Below are 22,352 nucleotides of genomic sequence, written 5' to 3'. Positions count from 1 at the left end.
GGGCTTGCTGGGCTACTGAGCCAATTTCTAATTCCTCAGTCTTTTATAAGAGAATGAATGCCTGAATTGTTGATCACTAGACAGTTTTTACTGTCATAACTACTTTAGCAGTTCAGCACACTGTTATTACTTGGGGGTCATTCTTGGTGACCTCAATGTGTAGGTTAATTATGATACAATCACTTATAACACTTATATTTTTGTATATATATATATATGTGTGCGTATGTGGGCATATGCATATTTGTGTGTTTGTGAACTAAAAGGGCTCTGAAAGAATATATTCAGTTTGTTTCTGTATGATTTCTTTTTCGTCTTCTTTAAAAAAAAAAATATATATATATATATATATATATTATTATTAGCTCATAATGGCTGACCCGTATTGCTTCCCCGGGCTGCCCCCTTTTGACCGCGTGGTTCATCTTAGCTATATTGAAACAGGACTTCATCCCTCTGCAGGTCCACCTCTTACAACCTCAGCCTGTTAGACATGGCAATAGGTGGCCTCATAATGCTTTGTCTCATTCACAGACCATGCTTATGAGAAGGAGCTGGAAACGATCCAGTAAGGTAATCCCAGCATGTTCCACCTGTACTGATCCCTACCTCCTGCAATTCTTTGCTTTGACTGAAGGGAGCATTGACCCTCTGTCTTATACCTTTTTTCCCATTCACTTTTTTTATTTCAGTTTTCAAAGAGGCTTCTGCTGGCTTTATTTTCTTTTTGCTGCAATATACAGAAGAAAAAACACTTAGTGTGTGATAAAAGGGAGAGTGCATCCTGTTTTTTAAGAAGACTCAAATTAGCAATCAAAGAGGAAGCTTTATATTAAAATGGAAGACTTTCAGAGTTTCCTTTGTGTATTGCAGCAGCTGGCTGAGAAAATAAAGCATTCTCTGTTTTTGTCATCTTCATTGTGCATTGATAACACATTGGCATGCACTGCAGAGCTGTTTTTGTTCTGAGAGGAGATAAAGCACTTTAACACGAGTGTATTTGATTACTGTGGAGACACTGGATGCAATCAAAGTTTTATAGCAAATTCTACATATGATCTGCTCATTATATGCCTTATACTGTGAACCAGTTGATCAGGGTTAATGTCTGGATTATTTATTTATTTAACCTATTATTTTTTTTATATTTTTATATATATATATATATATATATATATATATATATATATATATATATATATATATATATATAAGCAATATCACATAAGCAAGAGTGCGATATGGCCCTACATCAGCACTGCTGTGATTCTGTGAGTGCCGTAGGTAATCACAGCAGTGCTGATTTAGGGCCATATAGCACGATTGTGAGTATGATAATGCTTGTATACAACAGTTCGATGAACAAGTACATTTAAAAAAACTGAGAACGGTCATAAAAACGCATTTGTGCATGAAACTACTTTCTTACGTGACAGATCAGAATCTGCCGTTACTGGTTCAAGCCAAATGATGCATCCAAGCCCCTGTTAGTAATTAAAAAATTTAACTTCAGAAATAGTATCACGGATTGTGCTGTTTCTAACAAGTTATTGGATAAACAAGGATGTGTGTGTGTGTGTGTGTGTGTGTGTGTGAGAGAGAGAGAGAGAGAGAGAGAGAGAGAGATGGAGTGTGTGGGATCACATGTTGCCACTACCAAGCAGAGATGCTGTCAGCTTTCTCAGTGGAAAAATACCAGTCCAAGCGGGGTTATTTCGCAGTAGCCGGTGTGCAAGAGTCCATCACTATAGAAACCGCAATGTCCTTCGCCATTTTAAACAGCACCCATTGTGTAATTAATCAGTCTGTTGTGTCTCTCAGCTGTGATGAGCCTTAATGCTGAAGTTGTTCGTTTAAAGCCGTTTAAAGCTATTTCCTGTCTTTAGTAGTGTAATACAAGCAATCACGAAGAGCTGTTATATGTAAACACCCGCTGATGCGTATTCACTTCACGTCACCTAACTGGCTCATATTACACACAAAAATGATCTTTTGCCACCATCTGCTGGCTAACATATGGAATGTAAAAAAAAAAAAAAGAAGACAAACCATAGCTCTTAACACATCTGCACTGCTCTTACACTTTAGCTTAGAACACCATGAACACAAGCAGAGTGATACACACACAGTGAAGCGTGTCAGACCATCAGTGCTCATGGAATGTCTCCCGTCCAATCAGATTCGAGGACCGGAACGAACTGTTGTGTGTGTATATATATATAGTTTATTTAAAGCCAGGAAATCTTTAGAGGAATATTATAGTGATAGTTCACCAAAAAATGTCACATTTCAACATAATAATATTATATATGTGTTTGTGTGCATTTTTATATCAAACTTATATTTATTAGAGAATTTAAAATAATATCTAATATAAATATATATTATAATTTATTTATATGGACCAAATCATGTAAAGTGTGTGTAAATCTAGAGTCTCTCTCAGTCAGTACTGTGGCTTGTATGTTTCCTTGTTGTACAATTTATAACCTCTTTAAAACTCTTTATAAGTGTTTAAAGGGTTTACGAGTTTTTAAAAGATACAGTCAAATATATTTATTTCCCTTTCAAAAAAGTACTGTACAAAGCAAGTACCTTGGCATTACCATATTCATGTGCCATGAACTATATCCAAAAACACATAGTATGGTCTGCACTTATATAGCGCCTTTTTTAACCTTAGCGGTTACCAAAGTGCTTTACTCTTTTACCCATTCACCCATTCACACACATAATCACACTCACATTCATACACCAATGATGGTAATACTAGGGATTTTTTTGTTGTTGTTTTTTGTAAGTGTTAGTAAATGTAAATCAGATCAGTGGTTGGGGGAAATTATTGTATTCATTATTGTTAAATGTGTTCCTAATTGCTTATTTACTGTCAACCTCTTCAGTTGTCATTCTACAAGCCGTGGCCAAAAGCATTGGCATAAATGTTGTGTTTCGCAAATGTTTCTGCTTCAGTTGTTGTAGTGTTGATTCACATTGTTTATAGATTATTGTGCAGAGTGATCAGATGCATTTTAAATAATTGCAAAAAGCTTCATTTACCAAAATGAACTTTATCACAAAAACCCAAATTTCACAGTTTTTTGGCCCTTGCACAAAATGACCAGCTAACATTTCACTAATCATATCAGCAGCACCTGGGAAAGTGTGAACGAGTACTAGTCAGGTGACATCATTCTATCATTCTGATTGGATCATAAGAGCAGACTGATTGCTATAAAAGGAGGGAAGATGTGTTTCCAATCGTTGTGATCTTGTTCGCAATATTTACCTCTAGAAAGCTGTGCAGCCAGTATCGCTTTGCATCAAAATGGCCTCACATTCAAGGAAATTGCTGAAAAGAATTTTGCACCTGAAAGAACCATTTACCAGATCATCAAGAACTTCAAGGAGAGCGGTTCAACTGCAGTAAAGAAGGCTTCAGGACATCCCAGATTGTCCAGCAAGTGCCAGGACTGTTTCCTCCTGAGGAGTCAGCTATGGAATCATGTTACCACCAGTGCAGAGCTTGCTCAATATTGGCAGCAGGTTGGTGTGAGTGCATCTGCACATACAGTGAGGTGAAGACATTTAGACAATGGCCTGGTGTCAAGAGGGTCAGCAAAGAAGCCACTTCTCTCCAAGAAAAACATCAAGGACAGACTGAAATTCTGCAGGAAGTACAAGGATTGGACAGAAGAAGACTGGTGCAAAGTTATTTTCTCTGATGAATCCCCCTTCCGACTGTTTGGGACATCTGGAAAATCGATAGTCCAGAGAAGAAAAGGTGAACGCTACTATGAGTCCGGTGTCGTGCCAACAGTGAAGCATCCTGAGCATCCTGAGCATCCTGTGCCCACTCCAAGGGAGGGGGCACTCTCACAATTCTGCCCAAAACACTGCCATGAATAAAGGATGGTATCAAAACGTCCTGCTAGAGCAACTTCTCCCAATGGTCCAGAAGCAATTTGGTGATGATCCGTGCATTTTCCAGCATGATGGAGCACCATGTCACAAGGCAAGAGTGATAATGAAGTGGCTCGGAGATCATTACATTGAAATTTGGGATCCGTGGCCAAGCAACTCCCCGGATCTTTATCCCATTGAGAACCTGTGGTCAATCCTCAAAAGGCGAGTGGACAAGCAGAAGCCCACAAATTGTGATCAACTCCGAGCACTAATAAGGCAAGAATGGATTGCCATCAGTCAGGATTTGGGCCAGAAGCGGATATCCAGCATGCCAGAGTGAATTGCAGAGGTTATGAAGAACAAGGGTCAACACTGTAAATATATTGACTCTTTGCATATATTGAATGTTTTTGCCAATAAAAGCCTTTAAAACTTATGAAACGCTTATCATTGTTTTCCATTATACCATAGAAACATGTGAAAAAATTATCTGCAAATACTGAAGCAGCAAACTTTGCAAAACACAAAATGTTTGTCACTGCCATTTAGTTTGGCCACAGCTGTACTGTGATCTTTATTTGCTCGTCAGTTTTTCCTTCTGTTGTGAATGGATTGCTGTTTATGGAAGTGGCATGCTGGTCTGTGATGGGAAGAATGTACTCTTTTTGTCTCTTGTATATGCATGCCGCATATCTAGCCTATAAAACAGGCCTTTCTGTTGGCTGTTGAGTGAAAGTCCTAGTTTAAGTGGAAGTTGGTGGTCTTCAAGTGGAGTCCTAGTTTAAGACATTTGTAACACACCCCTAGTTGCTTTGATTTGTGCTACTCAAGAGAACAAAAAGCACAGCTCTATAGCTACACATTCCCTATAGAGGTCAAATAACTCCTGTTTTGTTTGGACTAATGTTGAAGTCCAACTTTCCGAGAGGCCCAGAAACATGAAAGTGGCTCTCCCGTGTGAGAGAATGGACGTCCTGCTGAAAAGCTTACCCACCCAAGTCTTTGAAGCTCCAAAGTGGGCCATGTTGGCTGAAACTCGGGAATACAGTAACAGTGCTACGATAACTACTTTAGCACCGCACGCTGTGTACACTTGGGTGTTTCTTCTATTTATACTCCACATATCTCTTTTATTTCTAAAATACTGTAAATGATGTAAACCGAGGGGGATTTGCAATTGATACATCTCCAAAATTAAGACTTATTCTCTGATCTGAATATAAAGAAAAACTCCACCCCAGTGTGGATGTAAGAACAAAGTTAATGCTAACACAGCTGTTAGCCAAAATCCTTATTTTTTTGTTGTTACATCCAGTTCAACTTTCTTTAAAAACATATACTTTAAGATTTTATACTTTGTTTTGTTTGACCTGATCCAAACCGTTTTTTCACTCATTTAAAATGCCACTGAAGGGCTGCAGACTTTCTATACACAGCTAATCAGAAGAATGTCAGAAGTAAACTGAGCAGCTAGGGTTGCCATCATCCCATAAAATATGGGACCTTCATATATTTAAAGATAAAATGGTGCATCCCATATCGAATCAATACATGATTTGTCCCATATTTAAGCTGGTCAGATGGCATCACGGTGAAATCTTTCCAGATCGCTAATTAAGCATTGATATAAGTTGGAAAGTTTGCCTATTGTGGGTAAGGGACCATCTGAAAAGTCCACAAATGGTGCTAAAACGGTGGATTATTTTCTATATAAATGTTCAATAAGATCAAACAATGTATGAATACAATCATTGAATCATAAAGATAAGTACAGTTGAAGGAACAAACTAAACAAATAAAATAAAAATGATTAAAAAATACGTATAAACCAATCAAAATGTATACACAAATAAGATAAAAAGGACAAATAATAGAAAAATAAATCAATTTTTAAAGTCATGGGTTAGGAAAATTCTAAATTTAGCATATAAAAAAGGATATAAAGTACTGTGCAAAAGTTATAGGCACTTGTGAAAAATGTTGCATAGTGAGGATATAATGACATAAATAGTTTTCATTTATCACTTAATGTCATACATAAAACATAAAACATAAAAAAGCTAAATCAATATTAAGTGGGACTACATTTACCTTTAAAACAGCACCATTTCTCCTAGGTATACCTGGATACAGTTTTTCTTGGTTGTTGGCAGATAGGATGTTCCAGGCTTCTTGGAGGATTCGCCACAGTTCTTCTATCTATTTTGTCTGTCTCAATTGCTTCTGTCTCTTTATGTAATCTCAGACTGACACGATGTTCAGTGGGGGTCTCTGTGGGGCCATTACATCTGTTGCAGGGCTCCCCGTTCTTCTATTCTAATCTTTTCTATTTGCAAATTAATGTTTGGAAGTCTAACATTTATATTTCCTATTGACACACTAAAGCTGAATATATAAATATCTTCAGCTTTTAAAAATCTAAGAATTTTGCACAGGACTGTACAGTGTGTCAATAGGAAATATAAATGTTATACTATAAACTATTTTTGAAGACATCCTCACTATGCAATATTTTCCCAAGTGCCTAAAACTTTTGCACAGTACTGAACAATTTGTAGTAATAACGCTTATGAACTCAACACATTTATTGCTAAAACTGTGGAGGATGTGGTTAGGGACCATGATTCTCCCATCCCCCCCATTTAAGTATCCCTTATTTTACATCTTCAAAAGTGGCAACCCTATGAGCAGCTCAAGTTGTTTTTGGCAGGCGTCATTAGAGCTCTGAATGCTTATGTGAACTTAAAGGGACAGTTAAAAAAATAAATCTGTCATCATTACTCAACCTCATGTCTATCAGAAACTGTACGTCTTTCTTCTGGAGAACACAAAAGGAGATGTAAGGCAGAATATGTTTGCTGCTCTCTTTCCCATACAATGAAAGAGAAACTTTCTGTCAAGCTCCAGAAATGACAAAAAATGTGCTGTGCTGTAGTCAGCATGTCGCACTAATATCTGGAGAGAATGCCATTATCTGCCTGCTCTAAACATCAAAGCTGTGTGTTCTTCCAGAAAGGGTTTGCGCTGAGTTTAATGAAATACACTTTAATAAGGACACATTAATAAGGGCTCCAAATTAAGCAGAGATATTCATTAAAATTGTTTATTTGGCAAATGTCTTACTTTACAATTGCAGAAGTGAACAGTACTGCATTTGTTTTCCATTTAACCAGCTGTTGTGCTTGTGCAATGCAGAGTCTGTGGGGTTATTGAGATAATCTAATTATAATTACACATTACTTCTAAAACAATGGTATATTATTTAAATATTTAAGTTGATTATATGTTAATTTAATAACATAAATAATTACATTAGTAAAATTACATTTTAGGTATACATAATGATATTATTTAAAGTCACATTTCCAAAAATTTGAATGGTCCTAAAATGTTCTTTATGTAAAATATAACATTTCGTTGTAAGATTTACAGTATTAGAAAAATATGGGCTGGTTTTCTATCTTAAAAGAGTTTTAGGAGATTTCTTTTTTTTTATGCTCATGTGGGAAAAATTCTGTTCACACACTGATGCCTGTGTTTGCTTTTGTTTGTCCCTGTCGCTTTGTTCTTGCCATGTTGTGCACACTGTATGTGTACATGTCTTCCTCGTGTACCTGGCCCCTAAATGATGTGTCTTTCATGTTTCCAGTCATAATGCACAGTTCTACGTCTTGTTTTTGAAAATGCTTCGCCGTTTGCCTCATTTAGAGGCACTTAATTTAGTTTCTATTTGCATTTGTGAGTAGACTATCTTGCCTTACCTGAGCGTGTGTCTGGGTGTCTGTGTTTGTCTCAGCATCAGAGCCTGAGGTTATCAGATGTTCACAGGAAAGCGCAGCTATGGAGAGGCATCATCAGCATCAGTCTTATAGAGGGTCATGACCTCCAGCCTATGGATGCCAATGGCCTCAGTGACCCTTATGTCAAATTCAGAATGGGACATCAAAAGTACAAAAGTAAGGTATGGTCTACAAGCGTGAGTTTTATTTTCAATCTGTTAATTAACTGTTGTTTTTTTTAATTTTGGTAACTGTTGATTTGAGACTTTTATGTTTTTTGCTTATAATCTCATTCTGTCTGATGCTTGTGTACTTTTCGGCTGTGCAGACAATTCCAAAAACACTAAACCCACAGTGGAGAGAACAGTTTGACTTCCACCTATATGATGAACAGGGTGGTTTTGTAGACATTACTGTCTGGGACAAAGATGCAGGAAAGAGGGATGACTTTATGGGCAGGTGGGTCCTGCATTTTGGCCATTTTCAATATGCATATAATGTCTGTATATAACATTTTTTATTCTCATCTTCTCATGCTCTCATATTGAAGCATTCTGGATAATTTTGGTTCGTAATGAGCTTTTGACAACATGATAATCTGATGTTTACTGCCAGTAAGGGAGGAGAACGTGATTGTGTTGTTAACATTACTGCATCTAAAGTGTTGAGGTGAATGTTGAATAAAATAAACCATTGCGAGGAGGCTCAGATTGTACAGACCATAAACCCCTTCATAGAATACGTTAAACTTAGGACATAGATACTGCGTAAGATAACAATACATTTGGAACATACTGCATGTAACATTTTATAAAAGAAAAGGTGCAGGTTTACTGTACAGTATAGTGTAGCTTCCCTCTCTCTCTCTCTCTCTCTCTCTCTCTCTCTCTCTCTCTGTCTCTGTTTCTCTCTCTCTCTCTCTCTCTCTCTCTCTCTCTCTCACACACACACACACACACACACACACACACACACATAAGAGAGAGAGAGAGCAGAAGAGAGAACCCAATATAGAGTGATTGACAGTAGAGTTAATGGCTAAGGGAAGTGAAATAAGGTTGCTGAGTTGACTTAGTTTCCTGTCTGTCCCCTATCCCCCCCGGCATCATGCTTATAGCCATACACAGAGGTGGCATGTCCACATTGCTGGAGGTGGCATTCTTGTAATTGACTATTTCTTGTCCCTTAAATACTCATCTGCTTGAGTCCTATGCCTAGTATCAGTTGGCTAGCTTGCCCCAGCATTGATGTTCACATCAGCTACCCCATTTGGATCAATTTAAACTGTTAGTACTTACATGATTACTTGATAGATGGCCATGTTCCTGTAGAGAAGCATTATCAATCTTTTACAATTTTGTGGTTTCATTTTGCCATACACTTTCACATACACTTTCTTTTCTTCCACTTTCCTGACAAAGAATACCATGGTATTTTGTACCTTGGAGTACCATGTAAATAACAAGCAATATGTATGTGGTATTTAAAATGTAGCATGGCCAACATTACATACCAAAATAACATAGTACAGTCATATTTCTTAGTACATGATTTGGTTTTTCATGGGCATCACTTTTAATAAATAGTGGTGTGGACAGTTTGGGGAGTCGAGGATGTGACATCACAAAGTGGCAAAACTCATGAATGTTCCTTCACTCCTTCAATACTGTTTAAAAAGCATCCCAGGGTGAAACCTCAAGAAGTTGCTGGAAAAAATGTCAAGAGTGCATGTCTGCAAATTCTAGGCAAAGGGGAAGATGCTAAAATATAAAACAGTTTTGATTTGTTTTGGATTTTTATAGTCACAACATAATTCCCATAGTTCCATTTCCATTATTCCATAGTTTTGATGACTTTAATATTATTCTAAAATGTGAAACAAAAATTATAATAAAGAACGAGTAAGTGTTTCAAAACATTTGACCGGTAGTGTACTTTGATAACTTACATCTGATCCATACATCTCTCACTGTCAGTACAGGGATTTTGTAATTCAGTGGATTTTCATTTAATGAACAAAAATTACATGTGTACGTCAGTGGATGTATATCATGAGCAGGGAAACATCTGTTTGCACTTTGCTTTGCATTTTAACTGGAAAGGTGGGTGAGTACAGTGCATGTCTGGATGCAGAAGAACACATAACCACCCACTGTCACTCAAAGCCACTGATAACAGACGAAACAAGCACTCGTCATAACATTACAAAATAGCAAACTCCAGCGCTGTTTAGGCATTTCTTGTGACACACAAATTAAATGTAAACTCCTGCTCAAGAACCGGAGATGTTTCTTCTGCATTAGACACTTACCTGATGAAAGCTATTTCAAAAAGTGGTGGTGACAAAATTTGCAAAGACAAAAAGTGGTAGGGACATGTCCCACCCATCCCACCCATAATGACGCTTATGTTTTTTGCCAATTTATGTCTTATATTTACTCTACATTCTTATCTGAACTTTGCACATGTGTTTGTGTAATGAAGATGATGCTGATGATTCTAATAATGATGCTGTATGTGTGTGTGTTTGTCAGGTGCCAGGTGGACCTCTCTGTTCTCTCAAAGGAGTGCACACACAGACTGGAACTGCCTCTGGAGGAGGGTGAGGGCATACTGGTGCTGCTGGTCACCCTCACAGCCTCTACTGCTGTCTCCATCGCTGACCTGTCTGTCATGCTCGACGACCCCAATGAGAGGAAGGAGATTTTACATAGATATGTGAGGACAAAGCTCTCATATTCATATTTAATATTAATATTATATACAAATGCACAGTCACTTTTTGAAGTGTATACAGTCTCAACAATGCTCAAAATCTTTGCATTCTAGTGTAAATTAATGTGGTCTTTGTGTAGATTCATTTCTACATCTTAAATGTAGACTTAGTAGCTTTTGTCTTTGTGTCATCTTTGACTTACACTGACACCTAGCAGCTTGGCATCATTTAAAATCAATAGTTTTCTGTTTCAGATGCCATTGTAGAAATGTAGTACTCACACTCAGCCATGATCAGTGAAAGTGTCAAATAACAGGACGGTTACTGAGATTAAGCGATTAGTATTCGGCTGGTCATGTGATTCTTACATAGCAGCCCCCATGTGCGGAAACTCTCAATGTAAGATAAAGCATCTTTTATAAGGTTACTGATATGACTGGATTCTAAATTTTTCATGTGTATGGTCATGATTTTCTTACATATATTGCAAAATTACAATTCCTGTCTTTTATAATGAGGGAAAAATTACTGCGTGCACCTTTAAAAAAAAAAACAATAATAAATCAGTAGTTTAACAAAACTATCCATAATGAGTCAATATGACAAAAAGGATCAACAATGATAGTGTAATGAGCTTTAGTTGCTTATATGCTTTAATGCAAGACATCACATGACAATACAGCTTATTTGTCAGCTTTTTGTCAATGATGCTTTTAATACAATACATTTCACTTGCTTCAATGCAAAATACAACCCTTATTTTGATATTCAGGAATGGGACAAATATGTAAAGTAGAAGTGAGATTGTAAAATAGTACTAATACAGGCATTTGTAATAATAGTGGTCCACTGTTAGTAATAATACATAATAGTATAGCTTATATAATGATATAGCATTTTGTGAAAAATTGCTTGCCATTTCACATCTTTGATCTGCTTGATTATTGCCACTATGGCTTTTTTCATATAGTTCTTTGAGTTTTTGTCATCATTTGTTAGATCATTGCAGTGGGAATTTGTTTTGTACTTGAAGCAGTTAATTGGGGTGCATTGTTTCATTTTCAAATCTTATTGACAGAAAATTCAGACTTGATGTAAATGAGGCCTTGATTTGGTAACAAACTCTTATTTGAAATGGGGAGTTTCATCATGAAACATGATAGAAATCAATGAATCTGCTAATCACTCAGGATATTAGCATGTTTGTTTTATGCAAATGAATTAACAATTTGGTAGATACCATGCATTCATTTATCAAATACAGTAGCAAGTGCTTCGCCCATGCTTATGCACTGGTACAACAGAAAAAATGTGCTTTTGCCATCATTATTTATGTATTTACTTTAGTTTGGCTTCTTACATATTTTATATCAGACTTGAATTTGTGATATTTAGTAATATCTAATGCAGACGCACATAATGTATGCTGACAAACTCGGATGAAGGAGCTACCCAGGGGAACTTGAAGGCTACATAAAGCTAGATGTTGTTTTGGTAATTTACACCACTTTGAAGATAGGCTTTCACTGTGCACAACAGACACTGTAGTGCCAGGTAGGAGGCTTTTTAGAGTGTGCCAACTCAAAGTCCTCAGCGACACCACAGCTCTCAGTTCATGAGACCTTGCGTCACAATATCAGCAATGTAGTGCACTAATGAAGTAATGCTTTGAAACATTCTGTCTCTGCATAATCATATGCGCCTCATATGCATACACCGAACAGAATTGTGTCTCGGTTGGCGGTGAATTCTCAGACCTGGTGGATCCTCAGCGATATGACCTCCTTTTGAAACGCGCTCAACCTCTGGGGGCCAGAGATTGGTTCAGGCCTGCAGAGAGAAGCGTTGGGCCTCCCTGCTCTCGGAGGAAAGAGAAGAGGAGCTTATTGGGATAGAGAGCTATGAAGGAGAGCAGTAGTGGGGGGCTCTGACAGGCTCTTTTCAGGCAGGTTGTGCTCTTGAAAGGCCCGTGCTGAAAGGAGCCCAGTGTCCCTTTGCGGAAGCCTTTGGCCCATCATGCCCCCGAGGCCCTCCAGTCCTCACTCTAACACAATGTTCTCAGCCTCTCTCTTTGTCTTTAGCCTGTTAACCCTTCGTTTGCTGCAATTTGCAGCTCTCCACCACATCTTTACATGCCAATAGCAAGGGACAGTGCTGAAACAAAAGGGCTTTCGTTCACACTTCTGTCTGCCTGTGATACAGCTGCTCTCTGGGATAAAACTACAGAAGATGATCTTGAATTGCTACATTTTTAGAGCTCAAGTGCACTGTGTGCGTGTTAGATTTACTTTCGTTGGCCGACTGTATTTTGCTGCTTCCTGGTGTATTCAGAACATTGTTTGTGGGTAATGTTGTGGGTGCAAATTCTGCTCTAATTGAACTGGGAATTCATGCTGGGAGAAGTGTTTGATCTTCGACCTGTGGAAAGCACTCCACAGGCCAAACGGCGGACGGGTGACCTACTGTACTTAACCATGCACAGAGATTCACAGGCTAGCGGCATCGTGCTCTGCACCGCCACCTTGTTATTCCACATCCACAAGGGGGAGCTCTTGGACCAGAATTGAAAATGTGCATCTTCTGACAACCGTTCAGCAAGGAATGGGGGAAATACAGAGCATGGTTAGTTGAGATGGGAGGGGCTGCTGTTCAAAATGAAAAGAAAAGCTATTTCACCTTGCTGAACACCAGTCGCCTTTTTTTTTTTTACTGGTAAAGGATAGATGTTCTGCTCCCCCTTCATCGCCCGCTCCCCCACCTTGTTCTCTGCATCGAGGCATTCATTAGCACTCTAGCCTGCAGTCAGATGGGGACAGATATGCTCAAGAGAAGCAGGGAGGAAGGGAGGAGAGGGGGGAAATAGAGGATGGGACAGTGGATTTAAAAAAAAGACACTTTAATTTGTCCCCACTATTAGCATATTCCCCTTTCCCTGCTTGACACCCGTTCAAAGGAGTGAATTTAATAAAGACGTACCTTATCAAGCGTGGTAGATAACAGAAAGTGCCTGTGTTAGTGCAGCACAATACGTCTTAAACAGATTAGCTCGGGCAAGGTGGTTGTCCACCCGTGTGAGCGCAAGAGAAGGGGGTTGGGAGGACAAGTTTGGACACGTGGGCTTTGAACGATTCCCACCTCTCTATCACCATATGATCAGCTGTCTGAGGATAACCGAATAGCAAAGCAAAGCCCCCGTAACTAGTTATCAACGCTCGCCGATAAAGTGCTTGGAGGCTGCTGACGCCTCCAAACAAAAAAATTGTTTAAGTGTGCAAGGGGGGCTGGGTTGCGAGGTATAGGGATGCTGCAAAACTGCAGATGCTCCCAATTTAAACTGTCGATGTCCTCACTTGGCAGGGATGGGGGTTGGGGGGTGGGGGGTTGCACAGAACACAATTAAGTCTTTTAATGCAGCATCGCGCCAGCCTGAGTTACATCATTAAACTGGAGGAGGCATATCAGATGACTTACCACTGTTTGCATATAGGGTGAATGGGGTGTCTCTGCCAAGAGCCTCGTCAAGGTGCATTAATGACATAGAATCAAGACATCTGCTGCTAAAGGACCGTCTACCTGTCATTCAGCATGCCATGTTATATCTCAAGCCCTTTCATTTACTACATAAGTTTTACAACATGAAATAGATAATACACACAAGGCAATTTTGGAGTCTTAGTGGTTTGACAGATTTAATTTATTCACATACATTTTTCATGTACGGGCAGTTGACATGAAATATTTTTGGGAAGTAGGTAGAGTCTTGCTAGACTCGATCTAAAACTTTTTTGGACAGCATCTTGCAAATTCTTGTATAATGAATATGCATGCAGGTTTTATTTGAGAAATTATAAGGAACATTCCAGGTTTAATACAATTTAAGCTCAATCAACAGCATTTGTGGTGTACTCTTGATTACCACAAAGTATTGTCAATGGAAGTGAATGGGGCCAGTCCATAAATGCTAAAATACACACCATTTCAAAAGTAGAGTGACAAGACACAAATGTTTTACATGTTATCATTATTTTATTGTGATAAAATAGCTTAATTGCCTTATCTGTGTAAAGTTGTACTTTTATGCACAGATAAGGTAAAAGATTTTATCATACGTAAATCATATTAACATTATTCTATGTTATTCTTTTAAAACAATGTGTACTTGAACATGTATGGACTTCCATTGTAAGTGCCTTACTGTAACCACTTTAATTTTTAAAGGAGGGACGAGTCAGAATAATGTTTTGTGGAAATCAGCATCATGCCCCAAAACCTCTTAATTTAGTTTAACTTGTATTAAACCCCAAACGTTCCTTTAATTGAGACTGCATGTGATGTTTGTTCCGAAGGATCATTTAAAATTAACTAGTGAAGGAAGTGAACTAGTGAAGGCAAAAAGGTGTTTAAAAATGGCCCAAATCTTTAAAGAAATGGTGACCACTAATAGAACCTAATGTATGCATTTTCCTCAGATCTTGATTTTTATCCAAAAAATCCATATACACATTTTTTGCAAGCACATTAGGTAGAATTTTAGGCCATGCTGAGTTAAATCAGTTGGATTTTTCTGTATGTGAACTTTAACATGCGTGTGAGGCGTAATACAAATTTCAGAGGATATTTCTCTTTCTATTTACTGATTTGCTTTAAATCACATTCTATTACTCTTTCTTGGTTTTAAACATGAGCCTAAAATGGATTCTAACAGCATAGTGTATTTGCAGCAGAGAAAAAACCCATGGGACCCAGTCTTTAAGCAGTTATTTCCCAGAAAGAAGGACTCTATCTGTGCTTCACAGCTGTTGTTGCAAGCAGACAGAAATTATGCATTTTAATAGTAGCCGGGCAAGCGTGGGGCGGCTCGTGTGTAATGGACGTTAATGGGCATCAGAGCCAGGGTGACCTCTGCTGAAGTGGAGACGCACAGTTCCTCTCTGGCCCTGTCACTCGCCTCCAAATGAAAATGTGAACAAGTACTGCAATGTGTGTGTGTTTAGAGTCAGAGGAAGAGTGTGAGAGAGCAGAGATAGAGGGAGGCGGGGGGTGGTGGTGGTGGAAGCTGTTAGCATTCCATTTTTATTATGACATTTCACAGTCATCCGATTTAATGTCCCCTGACCGGATTGTCCGGTTGGAGACGGTGGGCTTGAAATGTTATTTAGAGCATTGATAAAAGGTGAGTGCCTGCGAGATGACAGCGAGTCATGAGGCTCTGCGCGGTGACATTCATTTTCTCCACAACAGAGATGGAATAAGACGTCACGGTGACAAGCTGTCACTCAAGACACAGCCCGCCATATCACCCCTCCCATTCCCTCCTTTCTCTGTCCCTACAGTCTGATTGGGGGTTAGAAGGGGTTCTCTGTGTATGTGTGTGTGTGTGTCTATGTGCTACCCCGTTCCTGTAATGGGACTAAACCTCTCTACACTTCAGTGTACCATATGAGTTAGCCATGCCTTGCTGGCCCCAAAGCTGAGGGGGGTTGGAAAATATATTCTTCAGCCTTTCATTAAAAAAATAAAGAGGCCTCATCTCCTGAGCTTTTCAATGTTGCCGCCTGTCTTTTGAGGGGTCTGAAAAGCCAGCACCCTTTGCAAATCAGAAATTCCTCTGCTATGGAAATGGCTTCCAAAAAAACATCTGTCACTTTTTTAAGCCTCCAATAATCATAAATAGCAAACCCTTAGATATCTACCAAGAAATCATGTATTGAATGTTTGTGAAACCCCCCTCCCAAAACCATCACTTGACCCCCCTCTTCACTTGTTTGCTATCAGAGGATTTTTCAACAATAATATCGGCATAACAGGCGAAGGCAGTTCGAGTTTATAATGAATTAAGTCTGCAGCCTGGCCCTGACTTGCAAAATTCAAATGATAATTATTCCTCTGGGTAAGTGTAGGGCTTATTGCTGTAAAGTGAAGACTCTACTGGTTTTGAAGGCAAACCAGTGAGAATGTGTCATCTCTGTCAGTCCTGCTCTATTCACTGTCTGCCTATGAAGGTGTCTTTCTAAAAATGTTACAAGAGTTTCTTCAATTTTTACTCTGGTTTATATGCAGGGCAGGAATGTATGGGCATATTATTTTTGCTTGGATTTGCGTGTTATATCAGGAATATGGAATATTGTGCATGTATTCGACAGCATGTATTTAATTGCTCAGGAGTTGTTTTTTCACTGCTTAGTAGACTTAATAGAGCTTTTCATTTAAGCGTAATGTTTCTATAAGATGTTTCTCCTAAAATTCCTTAGGAGAAATAAAAATAGAAACAAATGAGACAATTGTTTGCACGCAATAAGTATTTACTGATAAAATGAATGGATAACATAGCTCAGATAATTTGATCTTTTATATCATTTAATGAGAAATGTTTGAGTTCATATTGAAATCTCTGACATTTGATTCAGTATTTTGGCAAATCTGAGCATATTTTGAGACTGTTGAGATATTAAACAGATCTCAGTTGTGACTTCTCTTTCTTATGAGTGTTTCCAGTGTTATTTGTGGATGGCAAAACTGAACACAATTTGAATGTAAAAAAGAGAAAGAGAGACTCATGCTGTGACCACACAGTTAGTGTGTGATTTGTTTCATGGCTAAATGTCAGCCCGTTTAATGCAACAAAAAACGCACAAAGGAACTGTAATGGAGTATTATAGTGTCTGAATGAGAGGCTTTTATCGGTATAAGCGTAATTGACTCGCTCATAAATCATGCTTAAGTGTCTTTGCTGATGCATTTGTCTTTGAGCAGTTTATCCATCTCCCCAAGAATTACTGTTTTAGAAATTGGTGGCGTCTCGATAGCATTTTTGGTTTTCTACCATTTAATCGCTGTTTTGTTGTTAGTTTTTTTTTTTTAAAAAAAAGGTTGGATTTGAGTATGGATACATACATACCCTGAGAGTAAGTTGACCTGACTCTGATTTGGCATCTGTGCTGTTTTATACATTTTTAGTAGCCATTACTTTTCTTCTCACTTTTCTGAAACAGTTTTTTGACTTGTATATGCATTTATAATTGCTCTAGATTGTTTGGGCGATTTATATTGGCTACACAAATGTGGTACTATTATGTTCAGACTGTAAATAATGTAGAACAATACAATCAGATCTTGCACTAACAGATGAATGCTGGTCTATTGCTCAATATTTATATGACATTGCTTAACAGATATTGCATATTTTCAAAGTTCACAAATAAAATATAGTGGCCCAAAAAAGTATTTGGACAGTTACACCATGGTAAAAATGTATGAATTTCTTTGCATTATATAACAAAGTATCAAACCAAGCATCTTTTATTTGAAAGAAAGCTAGCACAAGCACATGATTAAACATAACCTTTAAAAAAAAGAAGCTTGTAAGGTTTTAAATTAGTAACACAATGTGTGATTTGAAGACTTTTGGGGCCACTCTATATTCTTACATTTTGTGGATATGGATTTTATCTTTATGCATTTGGGGTCTTTTAATCTTTTAAATGCTTTTTTTTTTTAAACCCCAACAGAGTCTACTCAGATCCTTTCACAATATTAAAGACGTGGGCATGGTGCAGGTGAAGGTGATCCGGGCAGAGGGACTGATGGCAGCTGATGTTACAGGTAGGAAACACACACACACACACACACACACACACACACACACACACACACACACACACACACACACACACACACACACACAAACTTGCTTTTATATCTTTGTAGGGACTCTCCAGAGACTTCCATGCGTTTTATGGAATTTATACAGATCTAATGATAATTTCTATCCCTTAACCATACCCCTCACAGAAATCTTTTTACATTTTTACATAAAAAAACAAACATAATTTAGTATGTTTAATAAGCCATTTACCTCATGGGGACTGCTGGCTGGGCCCCACAAGGTAGGTGATCTCAAGGTTTTACTATCCTTGTGGGTACATTTAGTTTTTCCACAGTCACATATACAGTAAAGACATTTCATCATTTCCTGTGGAATGGTCAGCAGGAGTCTGATAATATTGCATTCTTTTCAGTGCTAATGGATTGTTAGCTTCTGAGATCACTGTCTTTTAAATGTATTTTTTCTCATGCTTCTGTAGGAGTGAGACGTTAACAAACACACTTACCTCAAATAATTTTAGTTTTGTCTTTTTGTTGTTTGTTTTTGTCTTGGGGCTGATTTGACTAAATGCTGCTCAGTTGGAGCGTCTTATATTCAAATGAACATATTTCTATGTAACTTTTGACAGTCACTTTGCTTAGCGGTTGTGTGGTCAACATCAGTTGTGGCTTTGAAGAGATTTGGCATTCCCAAAGTTAAGGAAAACTCTGAAATATTAGGGATTAATTTTTTTTAAAAGATGTTTGATTTGTGAGCAAATCATTCTTTTGAATCTGTTTTTTTCTTTTTTTCTTCAATGAATCGGTCAAACCAGTTCACAATTCAGTTTGTTATCTTAATAAAAAAAAATAATGTTTTTTAATCATTATCCAGAAATCACAAATAATGGGAAAGACAAGTGAGGTCAAGAAGTCAAAAATTTTGTAATCCCTGGAATTTGGTTTGACCACTTACATGGGAAAGAAAAGTCATGGAAATTGAATTTATTTACTTGTGTGTGTGACTAGAGTAAAGCTTCCCCTTGAGCCAGTGTTTGACTTGTGATCAGACGTTTTTCTGACGTGTTTTTCTGACGTTTTTCTGACGTGTTTTGAATCGGTCAAACCAGTTTACAAATCAATCTGAATGATTAATGATCAAATCACTCTAAATCAATATTAAAATGCTAGTATTCACATATAACTGGAAAGGCAAGTTATATAAATTAATTGGTCAAAAAGTGTGGGAACCCTGGAGTCTGGCTTCTACCACTTGTGTGGGAAATAAAGATGAGAAGAGTAATCCAGCCAACACAATCGGTTGCAGACAAGGTGTGAGGCATTAGAAATAAACAAGAGCCACAAAGAGCGAGAGCGAGAGACCGAACACATTAGAGGGAGAGACGTAGAGGTCATTAGCACCCTCACTCTTAAGGTAGAGCATCTTGCGAGGTTCCTCTGTGCTATCCACTGTGCATTCGCTGTCTACGCCGTCTCTAATCGCCTAATCGACACCTTTAATTAAGATATGCTCAATGGCAGAACACCCCCCTCTCTTCTCACACCCTTCAGCCTTCCCCTCTCCGCTCATGGCACAGTTCTGCAATCACCCCTTTACTCTTTCCTCTCCGGGGGTCCGGCCCACTACGTTGACCTCATAGCGCGATCTGGCGTTCCCTGGGGAACCGCAGCCTCCTTGTGAGCTCTGATTTCACACTCCTTTTGCGCCACAAAGCGCCATTGCACAAAGCTTTTCTAAGAGCCCCAGCTCGCTCACGGACTCACCGTCTCAATCGGCCCTGGCACTGAGGTGTCAGCCAACAAGGTTACAGGCCACAGAATAGTGCCTCCTCCCATAGAGAGCTCACTGGAGACACGGAGAGTCCAGGGAAAGAAGGGAAGTGGACATGAAAGATAATGTGGATGGGAAAGAAGGAAATCTTAGCATCTTTTTTCCTCTTGCATCACTGAGCGTTTTTTTTCCCACCCCTTCTTTTTGTCAGTTTTCCATTGTAATTAATTGAGGCTTTTATGAAGAGTGCCTCCACTACAGGCCGGATAAATAGGAATAGTGTGTAAAACTAAAAGTATTTAAAGACAGGACACTGCTTTCCTTCTGAATATGCCCACTCAGTGCTGCTCATAGATCACTTCTAATTTATTTCTGTTTGACATTACACTGACAGCTGTGTTAGAACATTACGAGAACATACGAACATTACAAATTTCACAAACAATCGGTTTTCAAACAACAGCAACAACTGTACTGTCCTTACTCCAGTCAGTGTTTTTGAATACAATTAGCCCCTTTCCTGTGCCGGTTTGAGCAAAGCATTCAAATGCTGGTATGTATCCTTAACACAGTCCTGTATTTCATTTAAAACGCCTTCCAGACCTGAAAAATGTAATTACCATTTTGTACGCGAACTGTATGTTCATCAAATTGCAGCCGAAATGAGGTTGAACTCATCTCGTCGGTCTATGAGGATTTGCCCAGTATTAACCCACAGATAGAGTCTGGTTGGCCTCACCTGGGGGAGTCAAAGTTTCATTCAGTGCAAAGCGTGTAATATGCCCAGACAGCTGCCTCACAAACACGGTCGTAGTTTGCCACCGATGATGACCGAGTGTCACCATGTGGATATGAAATAGGGTGATACATTCCTCTCCCTATCAATATACATTAATTTAAACATAGTTGCAAATTATTTTTGAATGATAAAGATATACTTAGATTACTAGAATTCATGCCAAATTATCTGTGTGAATTAATAAATGGTAAAGAGAGTTGCTGACTGCTATTAATTGAAAATAGTAACAGGATTTTGTTTCTTTCATTTTATTTTTTACAAATACTTCATTTTTTACTCAAAATCTTTTAGTATATAATTACTAATCCATAACTTTATCTATTTAAAATGTGTTTCTAAAATGTGCTGCTTTGTTGTTTTATAATTAAATGATCCTTAAATTTAAAGGATGCTTTACAATGTACTTCACACACATTTTCCTGTAGACTTAGATCTGAAATGTACAGTTCAGACAGCTATGGTACATTTAGTCAGATATTTGTATCGTTTCAGGCACATAACAGTGTAATCACTGCATTGAATAGATTTCAGAATAAATGCCTTACCCAGTGAATTAAAAATCTATTTGAACTTATCGAGTGGATCGATATGCCTGTGAAATTGATATGGCTGGTGACAGAAAGGACTTTCCATTGATCAATCTGACATTTAGTTAACTTGTCAGTTAAATGTCTTTGCTTCTGTCGTTATTCATGGAACTGACTTCATAATATTTAAATTTGCTGTACATGTTATCTTGCAAAACCCTTTTAAAATATACAAAAGTAGCTTTATGGTGATTTGCATTGTTATTTAAAAGAAAATGCTATGCAACAGAAGCGCTCCCAATTGTTTTGTTTTGAGATTTTTTTAATGGCTAAAAGTTTAGATGAAAGCTAACAGAAAGAGTTTTTTAGGTTTTGGTTGAGACGGAGAACAATATTCCTCTAAATTATGAACATTTATTTACATATGTGTATTAATAGTTGATTTCAAAGCATAAAGAACAGTGGATTCGACAAATATGTCTCTAGAGTGGAATGCTTAAAATGAATCTCTATAGTACATGAATATACTCATATCAAGAGATATTTTCTTGATCTTAAAAATATTTGATATAAAGAATTAGGGGGGGAAAAAAACCCAGCTTCCTTGCTTCAAGGCATTTTATTCTTTTAATACTTTTTTTGTACAATTTGAATTCCCTTTCCAATGGACAGCTCCTTGTAATTTAATTGATTAAAAGAATGGTATCATCTGTCTGCATAAAAATCCAACATTATCAAACAAAATCATGGGCACCAATCTCCAGTTATTTTACCTTGGAAATGTTTTTTACATTTCTCCAATTTAGACTTCTTTTATTCTCATCTGACCTCTATCTGGGTCCAGCTGCTTGTGCAGAGAGCGATAGATATGTCCTCACTGTGCTCCAGGGCACCATAGAGGCTGAAATGCTTATCTACCTGTGTGCAAACCACTGTATCAGTGTAACTGTGGTAAATGATACCACACTGGAGCAAAATGAATATATCAAATCAACTGTGCAATGATAAGTTGCTGGTAAAGATTTAGTCTGGGTAAAGACAGCAGTGTGGTATGATCCGGCCCTTCAGGCTTGCTGTCCCCTCACCTTAATCAGGTAGTTATTCCCCCAGTGCACCACACAGTGGATTACACTGCTGTACATATAATAAAACTGATAAAGTAAATGTGTGTGTGTGTGTGTGTGTGTGTGTGTGTGTGTGTGTGTGTGTGTGTGTGTGTGTGTGTGTGTGTGTGTGTGTGTATGTATATACC

The 22,352-nt window shown here is 38.1% G+C and overlaps 1 protein-coding gene across 1 annotated transcript in view; it reads left to right on the top strand.

The window, feature by feature from the left end:
- LOC127642883 (multiple C2 and transmembrane domain-containing protein 1-like) overlaps positions 1-22,352 on the top strand; it is a 182,175-nt gene that overhangs the window by 89,029 nt on the left and 70,794 nt on the right. The window contains exons 6-10 of the mRNA XM_052125316.1: positions 535-573; positions 7,700-7,864; positions 8,011-8,141; positions 10,217-10,400; positions 17,907-18,000. Coding sequence (XP_051981276.1) covers positions 535-573; positions 7,700-7,864; positions 8,011-8,141; positions 10,217-10,400; positions 17,907-18,000 — 613 coding nt within the window. The remainder of the gene's footprint in view (positions 1-534; positions 574-7,699; positions 7,865-8,010; positions 8,142-10,216; positions 10,401-17,906; positions 18,001-22,352) is intronic.

The sequence above is a fragment of the Xyrauchen texanus genome, chromosome 4, assembly GCF_025860055.1.
Source record: "Xyrauchen texanus isolate HMW12.3.18 chromosome 4, RBS_HiC_50CHRs, whole genome shotgun sequence".
Lineage (NCBI taxonomy): Eukaryota > Metazoa > Chordata > Actinopteri > Cypriniformes > Catostomidae > Xyrauchen > Xyrauchen texanus.
Note: the sequence above shows the minus strand (reverse complement) of the source record. Positions and strands in the feature narration are given on the sequence as shown.